The sequence below is a fragment of the Cervus canadensis genome, chromosome 14 (genome assembly GCF_019320065.1).
Source record: "Cervus canadensis isolate Bull #8, Minnesota chromosome 14, ASM1932006v1, whole genome shotgun sequence".
NCBI lineage: Eukaryota > Metazoa > Chordata > Mammalia > Artiodactyla > Cervidae > Cervus > Cervus canadensis.
Window position 1 is genome coordinate 12,090,740 of NC_057399.1, and position 24,802 is coordinate 12,115,541.

The following is a 24,802-nucleotide window of genomic DNA, read 5'->3' on the forward strand; positions in this document are numbered from 1 at the left end:
CATGATTATAAATATACTTGTTTTGCATTTATACTTGCACAGGAAACTAACACTTAATTACTTATTAATTGAAATTTGATAATTAAGAATTGTGATAGTTATTTCAATATTATTTTGAAAAATTAATCATGATTCCAGATTTAAGACAAAGTTTTCAAAATGATTTTGTTAAACCTACAGAGAGAATATACTGTGATTTTTCCAAAGGCAAATTCATTTTGTTTTTACTTTTTTTTAACTATTCCTTTTACAATTTATGTTTCTCAAAAGCTACAATGTTAAACAAACCTTAAAATATCTGTTATACCAAACACTGTTTTCTATCCTTCTATGATAGTTATATTAAAAAAAATACAGGTGCAAATAATGAAAAGAATAATTTTAAAATAGTATTTCCTACACTTCAAGTTTTCAAGACTGGAATTCTCTAACTTACAGGAAAACAAAATTAATGCAATGTCATATACATTCGGCTATTACTTAATAAAATGCTGATGAAAAACTTACTATACAGTTCCAAAGAGTGAAAAGTATAATACATGACTCGATTCCAATTAAGTTTAGGTTAAGAATTTCACCATGTGTTAGGATAAAAAAACTGCTACCTATACACAAACATAATGTATTTATATGCATTATATCTGTAACATATATGTGTAACGTGTGTATATGTGTGTGTGCCCGTGCTCACTCACATGTGTGTGTATTTATTTATTTTTGAGTAGGGGATAACACTAAAGAATTTTAACAAAACCCAATTTGGGAATGAGGATAGTAGAGGAATTACAGCTTTCTACCAAGAACCTTTGAACAAAGTAAACAGTGATAACGGAGTGTGAACACAAACCACCTGATGACTTCTGGGGCCTGTAACAGGCACACGGAGAGTCTAGTCGACTCATTGGTTTGTTTTTACTTCCTAAGAGGAGAGCAGAAAGAAGACATGCTTTGTAAAAACTGTGCCGTTCCTATTTTACTATGTCCTCCTACAAACAAAAAACTTTTCTTAGTAAGTTAAACTTTAAAGAACTGCTTTTAAATATACTGCATAACTGTATAAGTACAAGAGTAATTTTTATTGTTGTCTCTTGCTCAGCACAACATATTTAATATATTAAAAGAAATGACTAGCAGGTTCATGGTGAATTACTGAAATTATTTAAGCTAAATATTAAAAATAAACTGACTTCATAATATTGAGCCTTAGTCAATTTGATTCCACAGCAGAATTTGTTTTCTGCTTCTACCTGGCCTAAAATCATAGTAAAAGGAAACGAAAAAATTAAATAACTTGAATGGTATGAAGAAGATATTTGTACATTTTGAATAAGTCAAGAAGGGCTTAAGGATATGACAGCTGAATTGTTCTATGTGAAAGATACACTAAGTTTTTTCTAGCTGCACTAAGACATACGTGTAAAGCTTTCAGTAAAGCCAGAAAAATTATAATGGAACATAGTGTGGATAGTATGCTTGTGGACTGTAGATAATACAACATTTTAAAGACACTGGATTGCTGGATTACTACTGTTCTTTTTTGCTCCTAGCATACTTTTCCCCTTTAATGAATGTCATCTAGGAAAACTGAGAAATACCATGATGTAATCATTAAATGATGTGAGTAATAAAAAACAATCAAAATCTTTCAAGAACTGGAAGATAAACGACAGAGTAGTGGGCAGGGGAGAAGAGAAGAAGTGTATTATTGCTTCTCAGCGCAAAAATGCTTCAGATGTTTATTATCTTCCAGCAGAAGACGCTTGTCTATATTTTATGGTCAGCAGTTCAGAGAAGGGTAAATAGGCTAGGTCTTGGGGAAAATAAAAAAGGTGTTTCTACTCACCGTTAGGTGATACTGCCTCCAGATTTCTGGGCAAGCCTGGAAAATAAAAATATTGATCAGCTGCGAGCATGAAACAAGGTCCTTTACAGCCTGTTGGTTTTGGCATAACCCAGCATCCACCGGTGTCGGTCACAGGAAAATAAGAAGCTTAACAGAAAGGGTCTGCATTTCAGCTCCAAAAACCTGGCTAGACAGTTTAATTGAATTTTACACTGGTTTAACACACTCCCTGCCATTGTCAGAAAGCCAGTAACAAAGTTTTCTCTCTCTTTTTTTCTTTTTAGGTTAGAAGTTTGGGGCACTAAGATGTGATTAAGAGCCATAACTCAGTTAAAGTGATAAATGAACAGCAGTGTTCAAAATCAATAAGACTCACCAAGTACACCTTTTAAAAGAACATTTTGAACCCTGGTAGTATGATAGAAAACAATTTAATAACAACTACTTTTAAGAAGACTTCACTGTAGTTACACATTTCTGATGTTTTACCTAATCACTTGCTACATTCTATGAAATACATAAAAAAGAACTAAAAAAGCAAAACAAAAGACAGCTTTAAGAATCTATGCTCTATACCTCTGCCCATAAAAGTCAAGTCTTCTCCACTGTTACATTTATAGAGATAGAACTTAAAAAATCCAATAAAACCACAATAATTTTGTAAAAGAGTGATTTACTGAAACCAGAATAGGTAACAACAAAACAAACAAAGCAACAGCAACAAAAACCAGTCAGGAGACACCTCCTTGTGGACACACATGTAGGTCTTTCCTTATGCTTAAATTACGGCTCTGTGAAAGAGACACATCTTCCAAGTTCTTCAGGAATAGTTGATCAGTTTACTATTGTCTCAGAAAAAGAACTGTTGATGACAAAAAATATTTTCAATAATAACTATAATATAGCAATGATTTTATCAAATTAAACTACCAAGCTAAGTAAATGGCAATCCTTAAAGTGGATGTGAATTTATAGCTTTTGTTTAAAAAGCATATATACACAAACATATATACATACATACACATATGCATACATCAAATTAAGAGTGAGTTATATCTTTTTTAAACCTTTATAATCTTTGAAACAATTCTTTATTTAATTTGTCATTCCTCTTTATTTTTCAGGGTAGTGATAAAAGTAACAAAGATGATTCAAACAATCTAAAATATTATGGACATGGCAATAATTCAGAAAATAACTTTTGAATGGCAAAATCTCTACTGATGATACCATTAGTGATAAAAGTAGGTATGTTCCAAACATGCTGAAAATTTTATCCATTATCTATCTTCAGCTTATCTATCCAATGGAATTTTCTAAAGAAAGGTGTGCAAATTAGACCACTTACTGGTCAGCTTTCCAATTTAAATGTCATATTCATGTAAACTAAGGTGTCTGACTAAAAAAGCCACTTATATACAGTAATCTCTGGATGAACAACACTGATCAAAAGGAAACTATTATTAGAAAGTAAAAAGTAGCTTCAGAAGGCAAAGATTCTGTTAGGTACCAAACAACAGATGCAAACTTGTAGGATACAAAAGTTCTTACAGATGTGTGTGTATATGTACACATGTATTTTTTATAAACATATTTACACACAAAGATCTAATGTAAAAGATACCCTTAAATATTCATTTCCTACCTTCTATCATAAGCTTTTTGCTATGTATATATAATTTGAGTTGGATTACTGTAGAGATAAGCAAGCAGTTATTTATACATTAGTTATGGATAGTTCTTGATTACCACAATGTCCTCAGAATAATACGGTTGAAAAATCGCAATCACTGAGTTGTCATACTCTGGCAGAATGCCACTCTATCATGTGACCTTTTTTTGTGTTGCAGCGATTTGGTAATAAAAGAATTACTGAGTTTTTGAACAATCATCTGATTGCACTCTATATGAAGATGATGCCTAATATAGAAAATTAGTACTAAGAGACATGAAACTTCTTTTCTTTCATTAGACAATGCTGTTACAATTTTATAAACCCTACTTGACTATCTCACAAGTACTTTTACTCAACATTCCCTTACATGGTTCCATTTTACATTTTCTATATATTTTCAGGTAAGGGTAAAAGAAGTAAAAAATATTTTACCTAAAAACAGGTGCCATTATAAAGTAAGTACCTTTAATTCTAGATATATGACATTTAACTATGTCTCATTAATGAACTCTTAAAATGTAAATGTTTTTTGCTTGCTGTAGCTTCAACTTCTTTTACCATTCCTAAGATACTGTATGTATTTTTCTTTTCTTTTTATAATGCCATAGTATGCATATTCATATACTGCATACACATAAAACAGCATATGGAAAAAGCCAAATGAACTTTTTGGCCAACCCAATATATTGCATGGAAAATTTAAGATAAAATGAAGTAAATTCCATAGCAAGAGGATTACTATTACAACTGGAGCATTTTAAGATGTTTATTTAAAAATATTTACAATGAAGTATAGAGATATAGAGGCTAATGGAATGAACTAGAAAGTCCAGAAAAAATAAAGAAAATGAATGACTGGTCTGCTGTGGAACTTACCTAAGATGAAAATGTAACAAACTATTAAAGCACAGTTTATTTGTTGGTTGTCCTGGTGATCTCACCTCACTGGCACTTAGACGGATGGCAACCCGAAGGGCCTCCGCAAGCCCCACAACTGAAAACACACAGTGCACTTGTACATCTGTTTTAGCAACGTGCTACACTGTTTGCCAACTTTTACCCAACTAGTTTTCCCCTCTATTGTATTTTATATAATAAACCATACATGAATAACTGAGTGTTATTATTCATAAAATTCAAAGATGAATCAACACAGTTTGCCACACCAGATGAATTGAGAGTTTATATTGTGCATTTCGACCCATACTGAATTTTATCAGGTGCTAATTATTGTTTTACTAGAACAATGGCTTAGTGCATCTGTTGTTTAATTCCCACTTCCCTATTCTCAAATGTGAACATCAAAGAAAATAAAACACTCAATCTTAAACAGCCCCTGACAGCAGACCAAGACTCAAGTGCTCAATAGACAAGGCCCTTGCCACCAGTTCTCATATTTCCACAACAATGAACAAACACAAAAACAGCGCTAAGCGGCCTTTCCTCCTCCTCAGCTCCCCTTGGCCAGTTGTCTGCCTTGTACTAGAGAGAGCCCTTGAACGCAGCCCTGCTGGGAACACAGCACAGGAGAAAGGATTAGCCTTACTAACATGCTAGCATTTGCAAAAGGGAAGAAAAAACCCCAGTACTGTATTTGGTATATGAATAACCAAAATGTGTGAGCTGACAAGAGACCAGGACAGCCCTGTGGCTCCCCGGGAGAAAATGTAGCTGTGATGAGTGACAGGGCTTTCAGGAAATATGTTCACAATCACAGACAGTGAAGGCCATGACCTAGATCGTTTAAGAGCTTGTCTTGTCAAATTATCAAAAGCTTCTTCCTCTCTGAATAAAGAGTGACATAAGTGAGTGTCAGAAAGCTGCAGGCTGACAAGCCAAGCATACAATAACAGAATGCACGTCACATACATGCTGAACACCGCCACCGCTAGCGGCAAATCTTAATGAGAGCGCGGCCAGCCCAGGAGACTCGGGTCCCTGCTGGCACAGCCACTCATCTCACAAAAATCCTTCAGCTCCAAGTCAGTTAGGCTCTGACACGACAACTACAATTACGAAACACAACTTTTTAACAGAATCCTCTGGTGCTTTGTCAAAGCTTCTGTTGTTAAGGGCTGGCTCCCTCAAGTCACTGCAGCAAAACAAAAGATTTAATCAAACAAGCAATATTCAGTGATGGTAAATAACATAAACAAAAGAGAATAATTTAGTTTTAACATTTGCTGAATGAGAAGATATGAGAAGAAAAGCACGCCAGCCTCTGAACTCAACCACTATCTTAACTTTCCCACAGGCACATTAATGTAATTTTAGGTGCCTACATTTAAAAAAAAAAAAACCTTCTACTCTGGAGCTCTGTCAGCAGGCTTTTCATATAATTACAGCTATCAAGTCATCTGATTGTCTGCATACTTTGGTAGTCACTGTGTATATACACTATGTCTCAGAAACATAAAATACTTCTATAGCCTGTTGTATATATACTCTGAATATATGTGAAATAGAATTTTTTCTATGTGGAATATTTTAAAGAGAATATCTTGGGCATTAGCCTGTCATTAAAATTCCATAAAGATTGCTACAAGGTCTGAAATCATAGAAATATACAATTAAAATTCAAGATAAATTTTAATAGCTTTATATTTATATATTTTAATAGTTTTATATTATTATTATATAAAGATTTGTCATTCATGATGAAGAGTCACAACCATACAACAGATATATGCAGCAGTGTGTAAAAAGTCCATACAATTTTTTTTTAAATTTACCAGTCAATATGGAAAGCCATGCATTGGTCTCTATCTCTAAGCGACCTCCAAAACGAACCAGACTTCATAAAATCATCTTCCCATACAAGGTCAAATTTTAATCAATCCCTATACTCTTAATCCTTTGTCATCAGGGAAACTGACAAGCTTAAGTTTTTCCTCAAAGACATTTCTCTTTCATGTTTTCCTCCTAACTTAAGTGCAGTTATGAGGGCATCAAGTTTGTCAGTAGTAGATTACATTTCAGCTTTATTTTAAATTATAACATTTATATTTTATAGAGTTACATCAAAATAATCAACCAAAAAATAAATAATACATGTGTTACATTGTGTTACCTTAAGCAAGTATATTTTCATTAAAAAACTCACCTCAGAGAATCACAAATCTTTCTGGAGACTTCTTGATTATGATTCTAGTCTACTAGATTCTAGTCTACTAGAATGTTAAGTCTACTAACATAACTTAATTTTACAAATAGTTGATAATGTTTATAATATATACTTGCTAGGTTTTAGCTAAAAGAAAACAATATGAGAGCCAGTAAAATGAACCATGATAATGTAGTGGCTAGTTATCAGTGACTCCACGGCCAAACAGAATTCAAATCCTGGCTCTATTATTTACTATTGCAGGCAAGTTACAACATTTCTGTATCTCAGTCTTCTCATTGACAAAATGGGGATGACAGGACTTCTTCAGAGGGCTGCTCTAACGGTTGACGAGAAGAGAAGCATAAAGCCTCTGGGACAGCGCCTGACAGGGCAGGCGCTCTGCTGTGTTCACTGTCGCTACAGTGACGTCAACGGCACTCTCCATACTGTTGATGCGACGTTGGTCATGAGGAAATGGGCGTCAATCAGGTACCTGAAGTAAGTGAAATCTATTGCCTAATGGTCAACTCTTGGATGTGACTAGATCTGAGAGAAAGCAGAAACTCAGTTTAACTGAGCTGTTGATAAAGATAGAAAAAAACTTCAGAAGGACAAATAAAAAATGCATATTTTGTTAGGATTTAGCTGCTTGTAGCCTTTATAGGAAAAAAAAATAATCCAGAAACATCAATGACCATTTACTATGATGAGCAAGTACTTATTTTTATAGTCAACTGAGGTCTCCTCAGTAATTTTTTAGTTGTTTGAAAATACACAGAAAAGACTATTTGATCAGATAAAGCTGATCTTGTATTTTATAGTTAAGCTATGGAACTAAAAAACCGTAAAATATTTTGATCAGTGTATAAAACAAAAGTACTCCTTTAACCAGTCTCAAAGCTGACGTACTTTCTTCAGGTTACTCAAGCTTGCTTGATTCCTTTCTTCAACAATGTTTAAACAATAATAACAATCCCAGCTTCCTCACTAGTCTTTCCCTCTTGCCTTTCTTTCTTATAGTAACCAGAGATCTATCACCTGAAGGCTAGGAAAGTGGGTATCAGGAAGGAGAAACTTTAGAGGGCTAGATCCTTACTATTTTGGTAACCTGTCTAGCCTATAATCCACATACACAAGACAAGACAGAAGTTTTATTTCTTGCGCTCTAGCATCTTAACTCTGTCTGTAACTTTCGGCAAACAGATCTTCCATTTTTAAGCAAATAAACACAACATCCCCCCAAAACAATTAAAACTCTATGTTGATGACATTCTTTAATTATAACTGCTAGAAGCTGATTTCCTTACCCCTTTGGTATTGGTGCTTGTGTTCTGAATAACCGTAAACTAGTTCTCAAAGGCGCTATTCCACCCTGTTTCCTTAAGCTCACTAGTAGACACCAAAAGTTTTAAAATAGATTAATAAGAGATAAATTAAAGGTAAAATGATTTTACAATGAAAATTTAGAATTTTCCTTATAAACCAACTGTACAAAGTCTATCACAGATAACAGCTACAAAGAAATACCTGTTTAATTGTTTAAAACTACTGAAGTAATCCTAATTCACCTTTAGTCAACCACATTATACTCTTTTGATTATAATTATGCCCTGTCATTCAGTTCTAGTTCTCTGATTCTCACAGAAATTTCCTAGGAAAATTTCGTTTTCATCTTCTTCCAAGAATCTTACAGCATCCAAGACATGTCAAGTATACAAGTAATCCCCTTTAGGTTCAAAAGTGTTTTCTGAAGCTCTACTAGCTTTATGTCTTAGAAATTTTTTTTAAAAATAAAAGAATATTAAACATTATAAAAGTAATGCATATTCACTACAAGAATAGAAAATACAGATCAACAAAAATAAAAACCACCTATAATATTACCACCTGAGATAACCACAAACATTTCAGAATATTTCACTCCAAATTTTTTTCTATATACAAGCAATAACAATTAAAACTAAAATAAAAAAACAATGCCATTTACAAGAAGATGAAATATTTAGGGGTAAACCTAAATATGAGGGGATTTGTATATACGGAAAACTACAAAACTCTGATAAGAGAAACTGTAGAAGATCTAAATAAATGGTGAGGTATATATACCATGTTCATGGATTGAAAGACTCAAAATAGTGGACACAATTCTCCCCACAATGATTTACAGATTGAACACAATATCGACCAAAGTTCCATCAAGATTTTTTTGGTAAGTATAGACAACTCACTGTACAATTAAATGGAAAGGGAAAAGAACTCGAATAGCTACAGCAAATTCATAAAAGAACAAAGCTTAAAGAATCAAATTATGTGACGTTAACACTTACTATAAAGATAGAGAAATCAGGACAGTGTGGTATTGGTGATGGGACAGATATCTAAGTAAGTGCAATGCAACAGAGTTCAGAGTACAGAAACCAATTCACACAAATGTGATCACTGAATCTTTGAAAAAGATACAACAGTAATTCAATGGAGAAAAAATAGTCTATTCAAAAAACAGGGAACAAGTGGTTACCCATATGTAAAAACATTAACCTTGATCTAAACCTCACACTATGCAAACATGAACTCAAAATGCATCATAGATTGGAATATAGGACATGAAACTACAAGGTGTCTGGAAGAATACACAAGAGAACACTTTTTTAACTGCAGTTGGGTAACAAGTTCTTGAAAATGGTGCCAAAAGCCTGACCCATAAAAGAAAAGACTTATAAATTGGATCTCACCAGATTTAAAAACTTCTTCTCTGCCAAAACAACAAGAAACAAAAACAAAAACAAACAAACAAACAAAAAGAAACAAAAGCAAAAAACCAAAAAACTGTCAAGAGAATTAAAAACAAGCCATAAACGAGGGAAACCTTACAGAAGTCACATTTCCAGTGAAAGACGCAGCTAAATATTGGGAAAAAACCTCGAAATTCTAATTAAAAGTCGAGAAAGGATCTGGACACTTCATCAAAGATGATATAAGGATGACAAACAAGCATATGAAAGGATATTCAATACTGTTAGCCATTAAGCAAATGCAAACTAAAACCACAGTGAGATAGATACTATCCAACCATTAAAGTGCCAAAATAAAAAATACTAACAATAACAGATGCTGGTGAGGATAGAGAGCAATTAGAACTCTCATTTTGCCGAGAGCCTCATTTTTCTGGTGGGAATGCAAAATTGTACAGACACTCTGGAAAACAATACAGCTGTTTCTTATAAAGTTAAGTACACACTTATCATATGATCTGCAATCTCCATCTGGAAATTAACTCCAGAGAACCGAAAACCATGATCACACAAAGACTGTACACAAATGCTCCCTGCAGCTTTATATGTGATAATCAATAGCTATAAATAATCCAAATGTTCCTCAGTGGATAAGCAAACTACAATACATCCATAAAATGGAACATTACAGAGGAACAAACTACTGATACATGTAAGAACTCATATGAGTCTTCAAATATTATGTGAAAGAAGCTGGTCTCCAAAGTTTACAATGGTATAATTCCATTTACATGAAATTCTCAAAAACATAGAACTATAGTAATAGAGAACAGATTAACGGTTGCCAGAATTTAAGAATGAAGGGAAGGTGTGGCTGTAAAGTATGAGGAAGTTTTACAGGGTGGTAAAACTGTTTTGTATCCTAGTTGTGGTGGTGTTTACATAAATCTATACATATTCATAAACTGAACATCAAAAGAAAAATCAATTTATTAGTAAAGAAAAAAAAAAGGATGACTAGTTTGGCTTACTTACCGCACTTAAGATTACTTGCCATACTATTCCTAAAATGTTTATAAGAGGCAATAGAATAGTGCACACTAAATTTCAAGGTAGAAACCTGTATGTGGGTCAAGAAGCAACAGTTAGAAATGGACATGGAGCAACTGGTTCAAAATTGGGAAAGGAGTATGACAAGGCTGTATATTGTCACCCTGCTTATTTAAGTTATATGCAGAGTACATGATGTGAAATGCTGGAGTGGATGAATCAAAAGCTGGAATCAAGATTGCTGGGAGAAATATAAACAACCTCAGTTATGCAGAAGATACTACTCTAATAACAGACAGTGAAGAGGAACTAAAGACCCTCTTAAGAAGGGTGAAAGAGGAGCGTGAAAAAGCTGGCTTGAAACACAACATTAAAAAAACTAGGCTCATGGCATCCAATCCTATCACTTCATGGCAAATGGAAGGGGGAAAAGTGACAGCAGTGATGGATTTTATTTTCCTGGGTTCCAAAATCACTGCAGAAAGTGACTGCAGCCATGAAATTTAAAAAAAAGATGCTTTCTCCTTGGAAGGAAAGCTATGAAGACCTAGACAGCCTATTAAAAAGCAGAGACATCACTTTGCCAACAAAGGTCTGTCTGGTCAAAGCTATGGTTTTTCCAGTAGTCATGTATGGATATGAGAGTTGGACTATAAAGAAAGCTGAGTGCCAAAGAATCGATGCTGTTGAACTACGGTGTTGGAGAAGACTCTTTTGAGAGTCCCTTGGACTGCAAGGCGATCAAATCAGTCAATCCTAAAGGAAATCAACCCTGAATACTCATTGGAAGGACTGATGCTGAAGCTCTAATACTTTGGCCACCTGATATGAAAGAGCTGACTCATTGGAAAAGACCCTGATGCTGGGAAAGACTGAAGGCAAAACAAGAAGGGAGTATCAGAGGATGAATTGTTAGATAGCATCACCTACTCAATGGACATGAATTTGAGCAAACTCTGGGAGATAGTGAAGGACAAGGAAGCCTGGTGTGCTGCAGTCCATGTGGTCACAAAGAGTCGGGAATGCCTCAGTGACTTAACAAGAAAATTATAAAAACAGAAAATAAAGATCAATGGAAATTTTTAAAACCTTCACCTATAATTCTTGATGTAACTACAGTAAGCAGTTTGGAATACTTCAATTCAAACTTAAATATTTGAGTTGTTTCTAATTTTCATTATTACAAACAACCCAGGCTCTAGTGGTAAAGAACCCTCCTGCCAATGCAGGTAGACAGAAGAAATATGGGTTCTATCCCTGGGTCGGGAAGATCCCCTGGAGAAGGGCATGGCAACCCACTCTGCTATTCTTGCCTGGAGAATCTCATGGACAGAGGAGCCTGGCAGTCTGCAGTCCATAGGGTTGCATGGAGTCGGACATGACTAAAGCAACTTGGCATGCTGAGATGAACATTCTTGCAGCTATATCTTTGCAAACATCTATCACTTAACTCCAAAAAAATTATGTAAATGTACTTTTCTAGCACAACCTAACACTGAGTACCATTATTGAGTCATTTTCTTCTACTAATCTGTAAGAGTTTTTTATATTATAGGTAATTATCCCATCACATATTTTATAATAATCTTTTTCGGGTTTGGTTTGTTATTCAGCTTCATTAATGGTCTCTTTGAATAAAGTGTTTTTTAAAGTTAAATCTATTCTTTATTTCATTCATGACTTCTGATATTGGTGTCTTTGTTTCTAGTAAGAGCATTTAACACATTTACTTATTGTGATAATCAATATATTTGGTCCTATTTTGATTCTCAAACTTTTTTTATACATTCTTATCATTTCCATTTCCCCCTATCATTTGTTATATTAAGTTTCCTTTGCCTTATTTTAAAATTAGTAATCTAAAAGTTATATGGCCTATTTTTTCTTCTTTTAGCTAAACTTTAATTTTATTGGAATTGCTATGATCCATATTATTATGGATTTTAAATTTTAAGTTTTTTTTTTCTAAAATTAGTATTAAGTTTAAAAGCAGATTAAGAGGAAGTATTGACATACACTGTATACTTTCCTGATTTCACTGTTCTTTGCTGCTAATTTTATTCTCTGACTTTTCCAATAAATTGACAAATGCACAACAGCTTGGCTGTATCATCTATTTTTCTCAGAATGCTCTAGCCTCCAGAGATTTCTCTCCTGCTTCCTGGCGTTTAGTATTGCATGGGAGAAGTCTGATGCAAACCTGATTGTATGTGTGTTTGTGTAATGTGTTTTTGGTTTGCATGATTTTTGTTTGATATTCAGAAATTTCACTAGGATACATCTAGATGTGGGTCTTTTTTCTCCCACATATTGAATGTGTGCTCTTTTGATCAGAATGTCCTTTGATCATTTTGCTTTGGATGCTTTTCCTCTGTCTTCTGTATCCACACTGTAAAGAATGAGTTAGGATTCTCTCAGTTTCCTACTACTTTGTTTAGTGAGTTTATTTCTGATTCCATTTTTAATTTACCAATTCTTCATATATGCCTGTAATTATCTTCTATTGCTTCATTTTTTTTTAAAAAAAAAAAGGAGGTTTATGTGAATCTTGCCAATGGTGGGAACTGAGGTGGTATCTGCCAAGTACTGCACAGGTCTCTGATCAATTTATTTATGGAAAAGTTTAGATCTGATTAAGTTTTACTTTTCTCAATCAGATGTTCAGTTTGTGAGGAAGAGGGAAGGAGTTATAATTACATGGATCTGCAAAGTAGGGGTGTTTCATTACACTGAAAATCTTTATCTACTCCATTAAAAGACCATTCCTATTGTCCTAGATTCTTATAACTATACTAAGCATTCTGTATAAGCATCCCTAAACCATATAAGTCAATGGAGGTAGAAGGGGTGATGAGGTGGGTAAGAGAAAAAGATTTAATATTAAGACACTATCATTTACTTCATTATTGATTCCTGCCTAAAAGATCACTGGCTAAAGGGAAAAATAATAAAAGTGTAGAATAATATCCAACGACAATAATTTATTTGAAAATTGAGTCAGATCTTCCTATATGTTTGAAATTCCCCTACTATGATTAGTATTAGCCACCCTAGAATGATTAGTATTCTTAGAGTATGGACTTTTCCCTGAATATCTGAAACTACAGACAGAATTACTTTGTATTATATAACTGAAAGCTTGATGAGTAGTTCATCATATTTTATTATATAACTTACTTATTTCTTGAACTTCTTAAATAGCTTACTGTTTGTATTATTTTTTAATCAAGGAAATGATCATTAGATTGGCTGACCTACCCCAGGCCCGAGGCTGGGGGTGGCGGTGGCCGAGAGGAACAACCCCACGTCCAAGGTGAGGAGCGGCGGCTGCGCTTTGCTGGAGCAGCCGTGAAGAGATACCCCACGTCCAAGGTAAGAGAAAACCCGCTAAGATGGTAGGCACTGAGAGAGGGCCTCAGAGGGCAGACAGACTGAAACCACAATCACAGAAACAGGCCAATCTGGTCACAGGGGCCACAGCCTTGTCTAACTCAGTGAAACTAAGCCATGCCGTGTGGGGCCACCCAAGACGGATGGGTCATGGTGGAGAGTCTGATACAATGTGGTCCACTGGAGAAGAGAATGGCAAACCACTTCAGTATTCTTGCCTTGAGAACCCCATCAACAATATGAAAAGGCAGAAAGATATGACACTGAAAGATGAACTCCCGGAGAAGGAAATGGCATCCTACTCCAGTAGTCTTGCCTGGGAAATCCCATGGACAGGAGCCTGGCGGGCTACGGTCTGCGGGGTCGCAAAGGGTCAGACCGACTGAGGGAGGAGCAGGCGCTTGCCAGAGGCCCCGGCGCTTTTGATGGCAGAGCCAGGACTGTGGCTGAGGACAGTCTCTCTCACCAGATAGGAGCGTGGAAAACTAGAATCTAAAATAGCCTGAGGGCTTTCCTGGCAGCTCAGTGGTAAAGAATCGCCCCCCTGCCAAAGCAGGGGACGCAAGTTCTACCCCTGGTCTGGGAAGACCCCAGATGGCAGACCAGCTGAGTTCATGCATCACAGCCTCTGGGTCGGCGCTCTGGAGCATGGCAGCCACAGTACTGAGGTCTGTGGGCACCAGAGCCCGTGCTCTGCAACAAGAGGAGGCCACCGCAGTGAGAAGCCTACGCCCCCCCAACTGGAGAGCAGCCCCTGCTCGCCGCAACTAGAGAAAAGCCCACATAGCATGAAGACCCTGCACAACCAGAAATAAATAAACTCATTAAAAAAAAAAAAGAAAGAACGATGAACTCCCCAGGTCAGCAGGTGCCCAATATGCTATTGGAGATCAGTGGGGAAATAACTCCAGAAAGAATGAAGGGATGGAGCCAAAGCAAAAACACCATCCAGTTGTGGATGGGACTGGTGATAGAAGCAAGGTTCGAAGCTGTAAAGAGCAATAGTGCATAGGAACCTGGAATGTTAGGTCCATGAATCAAGGCAAATCGGAAGTGGTCAAACAGGAGATGGCAAGAGTGAACATCGACATTCTAGGAAGCAGTGAACTAAAATGGCCTGGAATGGGTGAATTTAACTCAGATGACCATTATATCTACTACTGTGGGCAGGAATCCCTTAGAAGAAATGGAGTAGCCATCACAGTCAACAAAAGAGTCCAAAATGCAGTACTCGGATGCAATCTCAAAAATGACAAATGACCTCTGCTCGTTTCCAAAGCAAACCATTCAATATCACGGGAATTCAAGTCTATGCCCAAACAGTAACGCCAAAGAAGCTGAGGTTGAATAGTTCTATGAAGACCTACAAGACCTTCTAGAACTAACACCCCAAAAAGATGTCCTTTTCATTATAGGGGACTGGAATGCAAAAGCAGGAAGTCAAGAAACACCTGGAGTAACAAGCAAATTTGGCCTTGGAGTACAGAATGAAGCAGGGCAAAGGCTAATAGAGTTCTCCCAAGAGAACACACTAGTCATAGCACACACCCTCTTCCAACAACACAAGAGAAGACTTTACACATGGACATCAGCAGATGGTCAACACCAAAATCAGACTGATTATATTCTTTGCAGCCAAAGATGGAGAAGCTCTACACAGTCAGCAAAAACAAGACCAGGAGCTGCCTGTGGCTCGGATCATGAACTCCTTATTGCAAAATTCAGACTTAAATTGAAGAAAGTGGAGAAAACCACTAACCATTCAGGTATGACCTAAATCAAATCCCTTATGACTATACAGTGGAAGTGAGAAATAGATTTAAGGGACTATGAACTATGGACGGAGGTTCATGACACTGTACAGGAGACAGGGATCAAGATCTTCCCCAAGAAAAAGAAATGCAAAAAAGCAAAATGGCTGTCTGAGGAGGGCTTACAAATAGCTGTGAAAAGAAGAGAAGCGAAAAGCAAAGGAGAAAAGGAAAGATATTCCCATTTGAATGCAGAGTCCCAAAGAATAGCCAGGAGAGACAAGAAAGCCTTCCTCAGTAATCAGTGCAAAGAAATAGAGGAAAACAACAGAATGGGAAAGACTAGAGATCTCTTCAAGAAAATTAGAGATACCAAGGGAACATTTCATGCAAAGATGGGCTCAATAAAGGATAGAAATGGTATGGACCTAACAGAAGAAGATATTAAGAACAGGTGGCAAGAATACACAGAAGAACTGTACAAAAAAGATCTTCACAACCCAGATAATCACAATGGTGTGATCACTCACCTAGAGCCAGACATCCTGGAATGTAAAGTGGGCCTTAGGAAGCATCACTACGAACAAAGCTAGTGAAGGTGATGGAATTTCGGTTGAGCTATTTCAAATCCTAAAAGATGATGCTGTGAAACTGCTGCACTCAATATGCCAGCAAATTTGAAAACTCAGCAGTGGCCACAAGACTGGAAAAGGTCAGTTTTCATTCCAAATTTATCCCAAAGAAAGGCAATGCCAAAGAATGCTCAAACTACCGCACAGCTGCACTCATCTCATATGCTAGTAAAGTAATGCTCAAAATTTTCCAAGCCAGGCTTCAGCAACACATGAACCGTGAACTTCCAGATGTTCAAGCTGGTTTTAGAAAAGGCAGAGGAACCAGAGATCAAATTGCCAACATCCGTTGGATCATCAAAAAAGCAAGAGAGTTCCATAAAAACATCTATTTCTGCTTTATTGCCTATGCCAAAGCCTTTGACTATGTTGATCACAATAAACTGTGGAATATTCTGAAAGAGATGGGAATACCAGACCATCTGACCTGCCTCTTGAGACATCTGTATGCAGGTCAGGAAGCAATAGTTAGAACTGGACATGGAACAACAGAGTGGTTCCAAATCGGGAAAGGAGTACGTCAAGGCTGTATATTGTCACCCTGCTTATTTAACTTATATGCAGAGTGCATCATGAGAAACGCTGGGCTGGATGAAGCACAAGCTGGAATCAAGATTGCTGTGAGAAATATCAATAACCTCAGATGTGCAGATGACACCACCCTTATGGCAGAAAGTGAAGAACTAAAGAGCCTCTAGATGAAAGTGAAAGAGAAGAGTGAAAAAGTTGTCTTAAAGCTAAAGATTCAGAAAACTAAGATCATGGCATCTGGTCCCATCACTTCATGGCAAATAGATAGGAAATAGTGGAAATAGTGGCAGACTTTACTTTTTTGTGCTCCAAAATCACTGCAGATGGTGATTGCAGCCATGAAATTAAAAGACACTTATTCCTTGGAAAGAAAGTTATGACCAACCTAGACAGCATATTAAAAAGCAGAGAAAAGCAGAGACATTACTTTGCCAACAAAGGTCTGTCTAGTCAAGGCTATGGTTTTTCCAGTAGTCATGTATGGATGTGAGAGTTGGACTATAAAGGAAGCTGAGTGCAGAAGAATCGATGCTTTAAACTGTGGTGTTGGAGAAGACTCTTGAGAGTTTCTTGGACTGCAAGGAGATCCAACCAGTCCATCCTAAAGGAGATCAGTCCTGCGTGTTCATTGGAAGGACTGATGTTGAAGCTGAAACTCCAATACTTTGGCCACCTCATGCGAAGAACTGACTCATTTGAAAAGACCCTGATGCTGGGAAAGATTGAGGGCGGGAGGAGAAGGGGACAACAGAGGATGAGATGGTTGGATGGCATCACCGAGTCAATGGACATGAATTTGGGTAAACTCCAGGAGTTGGTGATGGACAGGGAGGCCTGGTGTGCTGTGGTCCATGGGGTCGCAAAGAGTCAGACACAACTGAGCAACTGAACCAAACTGAACTGAACTGACACATTACAATTTGTAAATTTAAGGTGCATGGCCGTGTTACTTTGATACTTTCATATACTGTAGACTGACTGTCAAGGAAGTAATATTTATCATGCTGCATCATTACTGTACAGTATTATAGATTATATTCTGTGCTTATTATACTGTGCTTATTTACTGCTAGTTTCAAGTTTCTACCCTTAAATACCATCTATGTTATACCCCCACCTTTATCCCCTGGTAAATACCATTTTACTGTTCTTTTTTCTTTTTATAGGTTTTACTTTTTTTTTTTCAGATTCCACATTTAAGTGATATTATGTAATACTTTTTTTTTGTCTGACTTATCTTGCTTAGCATAATGCTCAAGGTATATTCATGTTGTCACAAATGGCAAGATAGCTTTCTTTCTCATGGGGCTGAATAATATCCCATTGCATATATGTATTATATCTTTTTTATCTACTCATCCACTGATGAACATTTGGGCTGTTTCCATACCCTGGCTATTGTGAATGATTCTGCAGAAAACATGGGCGTGCTATCTTGTCAAAACCCTGGTTCCATTTCTTTTGGGCATATACTCAGAAGTGGAACTGCTGGATCATATGGAAGCTTTATTTTTAATTTTTTGAGTAATTTCTGTATTGTTTTCCATAGAGGCTGAACTAATTTACATTCTCACCAACAGTATGTAAGGGGCTGCCTTTTCACCACATCTTTCCAAGCACTTGCCTTCTTGATGGCCATTCTAACAGTTATAAGGTGTATCATATAATATGAGCAAACCAAATTCAAGAACACATTAAAAGGATTATACATCATGGCCAAGTGCAATATATATATACCTGGATGCAAGAATGTTTCAACATATGCAAATCAGTAAGTATAATTCATTACATACCTCAAAATAAAGATCATATATGATAAACCCACTGTTAATATTATAATCGTTGAAGAAAAGCTGAAAGGGTTTCTTCTAAGATCAGCTACCAGACAAAGCTGCCCACTCGCACCACCCCTATTCAGATGGTTGTCAGTCACCTGCAGGGGCCTGGCTCCAGGAGCTCCTGGATACTAAAGTCCTTGGGAGCTCAAGTCCCTGCACAAAACGGTATCGCTCAATAAATGCAGCTGGCCCTTAGTGTCCCTGGTGTGAACCCGTGGGTATGGAGAGCTGCCTGTGCTGGAAGTCCTAGCTAGAGCAATTAGGCAAGACAAAGAAATAACAGGCGTTCAGATTGGAAAGAAAGGAGTAAAACTGTCATTATTTGCTGACAATATGATCTTATATAAAGAAAATCTCAAAGAATTAGTAAAAAATTCTTGGAACTAATCAATGATTAGTTGGTTAGTGGCAACTAATCAAGTGGCAGGTTACAAAATCAACTTATGGAAATCACTGGAATTCCTTCATACTAACAATGAAGTATCAAAAAAAGAAGCGAAGAAAGCTATCCCATTCATAACAGCTTCCAAAATAATAAAATAGTAATAAACTGAGCCAAGGAAGTGAAAAATCTGTACAGTGGAAACGAATTTTTCTGAAAAATATAAGAGGACCCAAACAAATGGAAAGACATCCATGTTTATGGATCAGAAGAAGTGCTGTTTTTTCAAAGATGAGTAAACTAACAAAGATGATGTCCATAATTAACACTTTGAATACTTTCAGAGGTTGAAAATCTTTTCCAGTTGCTGTATTTTCTTTCACTGTGTACTATTTAAGGGAGATGACCAGAATCCAATCAAAAAGTTGTATGGGATTTATCAAGTTCAGGGGAGTTGACCCTAGCCTGTAATGCTTAATAAATAAAACTTTCGGCTTCCAAGTGTTAATGAGGATCTGACTTCCTTAATTTCATTTTTCAAACTCATAGCTTAGATAACTAAGCTCCAGAATTTGTCCTTATTATTGGATTTAAAAGTTAAATTTAACTGCAAAGTGAGAACTAGAATGAGTTAGATATTTAACAAAATTCCCAGTGGCCTGCTGACTCTATTTATCAAAGACTCATGTCTTCTCAATGTGACTGCACTAAAGATTAAGTTTATTCCTAAGTCCCACAAAATTCTCAACAAAATACTAAAGTTTATTTATCTTTTCATTTTTAGAGCTGTTTGCTTTAGAGACTGTACAAGGACAATCTTTCTCCTCTTTTGGTGGAAGCTAGGAGGGGTGTCTGGAAAAGGAACCATTTCTATCCTCTACAAACTTATTCTTAAATCTTTCATGAAAAATACATAAACCTGCTCTCAATCTGCTAGTTCTACTGTAAGAGACTAATACTAGTAAGTGACTAATACTAAGCCATGAGGCATGCGCTATAGGAAGACTTGGGGAGGCTGGGGGAATTCATCGGGTTAGTCAGATATGACTAGAAAGGATACCATTCAGTTGAAATTCAAAATAAGGATTGGTCTCTTCTTCAGACTTTGTGCTAAATTACACTCCTTCAGTTAAAAATGTGGAACTTTTTCCCTGCTAAGGTTATTTCCATAAGGTTAAACGTAATTTTAACCACAAAATGTTTACATATTCATTTATTAGGTGGTTTGGGAACAGTTCCAACGAATTATTAATGACTAATTCAGGGATTTACTCCTTGAACAATGAACACACATGAATTTTCACTCACATTATCATGAGTTTTACAAATACCCATCAAGAGAATAAGAGACCTCTAAGCACCGAAATCTACTTAACTTCCTAGGCAAAGTGTTGTCTCCCAAGTAAATAAGCATTTTATAAGCTTATTCAACCTTTTTTTAAATTAAGTAAAACAATCAATCCCAGCCATGACTCCTTCCTTCAACATTATGCTTAAATATTGAAATGCTGTGAAAAGTGAGAATAACAAATATATCTAACCTGATTTTCCTTATTCTCAATAAAGTCAGTTCAATAGTCAGGTGTCAGCAGAACCACATATTCAACTGAATGCATATATCAAACTATTAAAAGGAAATCAGTCCTGAATATTCATTGGAAGGATGGATGCTGAAGCTGAAACTCCAATACTTTGGCCACCTGATGCGAAGAACTGGCTCATTTGAAAAGACCCTGATGCTGGGAAAGACTGAAGGTGGGAAGAGAAGGGGACGACAGAGGATGAGATGGTTGGATGGCATCACCGAGTCGATGGACATTGAATTTGAGTAAGCTCAGGAAGCTGGTGATGGACAGGGAAGCCTGGCATGCTGCAGTCCATGGGGTTGCAAAGAGTCAGACACGACTGAGCAACTGAACTGAACTGATTCTTATTTGGATAATATTTTCATCTATTTTATAATGTTAGTTGCTTAGTCGTGTCTGACTCTTTGCAACCCCATGGAGTATATACAGCCCCATCAGGTTCCTCTATATATAGAATTCTCTAGGTAAGAATACTGGAGTGGGTAGCCATTCTCTTCTCCAGGGGATCTTCCCAAAACAGGGATTGAACCGGATCTCCCGCACAGCAGCAGATTCTTTACTGTTTGAGTCAACGATATTTTAAATAAGTTTATTATCAAAGGTGTTTATTATATCCACAATATCTGCACTTTTAAGACAGAAACTTGAGAGGATATTCTGAGGAGGAGTTAAACTGACAACGTGTAGACTGTCATTAAGTGAATCTTCTCCATGTACTTTCATGAAGTATGGCATCATTTTAATTTTCAGACCTTCAGCAAAGCCTAACTTTACAATGTACATAGACAGTTTTAAATTCTCTTTTTATGTACAAGCTATCAGCAAGAAGAGAGAATCTGGTAGATTCAAAATTTAGATTCTTTCTACACTTCAGATTCTCTTCCTTTGGAAGGTACCATTAATGTAGGTTGACTTCTGAAGGCCTTGAGCCATCTTTCTACCCTTTACATTGTAAAACTCTGGAAGTTCACACCAATACTTTTATACAATAGTTAACAAGTGAAGAGCTTTTCCAAAATCACTGCAGATGGTGATTGCAGCCATGAAATTAAAAGATGTTTATTCTTTGGAAGGAAAGTTATGACCAACCTAGAAGAATCCCATGGACAGAGGAGCCTGGTGGGTCCCTGGGGTCACAAAGAGTCAGACACGACTGAGCGACTTCACTTTCACTTTCAGACAGCATATTAAAAAGCAGAGACATTACTTTGCCAACAAAGGTCTGTCTAGTCAAGGCTATGGTTTTTCCAGTAGTCATGTATGGATGTGAGAGTTGGACTATAAAGAAAGCTGAGCCCAGAATTGATGCTTTTGAACTGTGGTGTTGGAGAAGACTCTTGAGAGTTTCTTGGACTGCAAGGAGATCCAACCAGTCCATCCTAAAGGAGATCAGTCCTGAGTGTTCATTGGAAGGACTGATGTTGAAACTCCAATACTTTGGCTACCTGACGTGAAGAGCTGACTCATTTGAAGAGACCCTGATGCTGGGAAAGATTGAGGGCAGGAGGAGAAGGGGACGACAGAGGATGAGATGGTTGGATGGCATCACCGACTCAATGGACATGAGTTTGAGTAAACCCTGGGATTTGGTGATGGACAGTGAGGCCTGGGGTGCTGCAGTTCATGGGGTCGCAAAGAGTCGGATACGACTGGGCGACTGAACTGAACTGAAGAGCTTTCCGAGCAGAATTCAGGAGTTATAGCAAGAATATGAATATGACTCATGAGTTTTCATTAATAATTATCTTTATACATTCAACTGGTACTCTGGTATTACACAGATCCTGGAATGGCAACAGGGGTGTAAAAAGTAAAGATGGAAGTTTCTTGATCTCCTTAATTTATAAGAGGTTAGGGCATCTACAATTACCCAGGGCTTCATAAATCCCAGTAGGTGGGAAGGTGAAAATGACAGAGAAGGCTGGAGAACATCATGGTCAGAGGGTCTCAGCCTTAAATAAATCAAAGATATATACACAAAGAGGGAGGAGAAATGATTTAGAAATAGCAGCAGCCAGTGACTCATTGGAAAAGCCCTTGAAGCTTGGAAATGAGGGCAAGAGAATGGGGTGGCAGAGGATGAGATGGATCAATAACTTCACTGACTCAATAGACGTGAGTTTGAGCAAACTCCGGGAGATGGTGAAGGACAGGGAAGCCCAGCATGCTGCAGCTCATGGGTCACAAAGAGTCGGACATGACTTAGTGACCAAACAACAACAATGGCCAGTGAGAAAGAGTTTGATCTTAATCAGCTTAATTCAGAGGTATGTGGGTCAAGAAAGAATAAGCAGCAAGAATTTGAGAAGGCTGCAGGGGAAACAATATTTTCTGTGGAGGGCCAGGTTTCAAGACAGATTTAAAGCAAGTGTGGGATTAGCTGAATAGTTCCAGCAATCTGGGTCCAGAAAGAAACTGCTTCCAAGTGAATCCTCATGAAGACCTTCTGGGAGAGTGGAAGGACTTTTAAGTTTCTTCAAAAAAGTCAGTGGAGGACCTCCCTGGTGGTAATGTGGATAGGAATTGGCCTGCCAATGTAGGGCACATGGGTTCACTCCTTGGTCCAGAAAGATACCACATGCCGTAGAGCAACTAAGCCCACGAGCCACAACTACGGAGCCTGAGGTCTAGAATCCACGAGTCGCAACTACTGACCGAAGTTGCTGCAGCTACTGAAGCTTGTGTGCCTAGAGCCTATGTTCCACAATAAGAGAAGACACTGCAAAGAGAAGCCTGAGTGCTGTAACTAGAGAGTTGCCCCCACTTCACAACTAGAGAAAGCCTGCTTGCAGCAACGAAGACCTAGTGCAGACAAAAACGAAAGGTCAGTAAAGCTCAGGTCTGATGGGGCTCCAAGGGAATCCTCTACCAGATAGGCAGGCTGAGAAGAGACCAATTCACATCCAGAACTTTCACCATGTCATTTAAAAAACAAAACAAAACGCATCGGCAGATCTTTGCAGATTTAGGGTAAAAGGTGATGCCTTCTCTGAAGCCAGCCAGTCTAACCCTATCTTAAAAATGTATAACAACTGGGGTTATTAATCCTCAAGGCCATTTTAGATAAGGAGTTTAACATACATCAGAGGCCAAAATTAAGAAGTTAAGCAGAATGAGCTACAGATTTAATCATAGCTAATTACATAACCTTTATCAAACCATTCTTAACTGTTCTGTACTGTGCTTTCCTATTTAAAAAAAAACTGCTCATGACAATGTCTGAGCCTCTTCTGTTATCACAGACAAACTAGACCATGTTTCTAAGAGCTCTTTGCAAGAAAGAAGTTAAAAAATATGCTTTTAAACCTAACTGCCAAACTAGAAAATCTTGCTAAGAAATTATAATTGACAACTTAATGCAGAGAACAACAGAATAAATCTAAGACAACTTAAAACTGACTATTTTTAAGAGTTAGTAAATATTGAAAAATAAGTTTAAAACTACTTTGGAGTGAAACATCCATCTCTATATTTTGTCTTGAGACTCATATTCAACCTCACTAGGGCCTAAGAAATAAAAATTTAAACAATAAGATATCATTTTCTCCTTATCTGAATGTCCAAAACATTTATAGATTGATTACAACTAGGGTTGAGAGTACTTTTGGACACTGCAGCAGATGGATACACTGGTTCAATTTTTTTTTTTTTGGTTCAATTTTTTAGAAGAGCAATCTGGCAATATTCATGCAGATATACTCTGATGACCAAAAGTGAAGAGGAACTAAAGAGCCTCTTGATGAGGGTGAAACAGGAGAGTGAAAAGCTGGCTTTAAACTTAAAAAAAAAAAAAAGAAAAAAAAGATCATGGCATCTGGTTCCATCAATTTGTGGCAAATAGAAGGGGAAAATGTGGAAGCAATGATAGCTTTTATTTTCTTGGGTTCCAAAATCACTGCAGACAGTGACTGCAGCCATGAAATTATAAGTTGTTTGCTCCTTGGAAGGAAAATTATGACAAACCTAGACAGCATATTAAAAATTAGACACATCACTTTGCTGACAAGGGTCCATATAGTCAAAGTTATGGTTTTTCCAGTAGTCATGTACAGATGTGACAGTCGGACCATAAAGAAGGCTGAGCACTGAAGAACTGATCCTTTCAAATTGTGGTGCTAGAGAAGACTCTTGAGGATCCCTTGGACAGCAAGGAGATCAAACCAGTAAATCCTAAAGGAAATCAATCCTGAACATTCATTGGATGGACTGTTGCTAAAGCTCCAATACTTTGGTCACCTGATGTGAAGAGTTGATTTACTGGAAAAGACCCTGAGGCTGGGAAAGAC

General features: G+C 37.0%; 1 protein-coding gene across 2 annotated transcripts in view; it reads right to left on the reverse strand.

Annotated features, from left to right (window-relative positions):
- The window catches only part of ZCCHC7 (zinc finger CCHC-type containing 7), a 239,597-nt gene that overhangs the window by 30,029 nt on the left and 184,766 nt on the right, over positions 1 to 24,802 (reverse strand). For both annotated transcript variants that reach the window (XM_043486410.1, XM_043486409.1), the window contains exon 6: positions 1,844 to 1,879. In XM_043486410.1, coding sequence (XP_043342345.1) covers positions 1,844 to 1,879 — 36 coding nt within the window. The remainder of the gene's footprint in view (positions 1 to 1,843; positions 1,880 to 24,802) is intronic.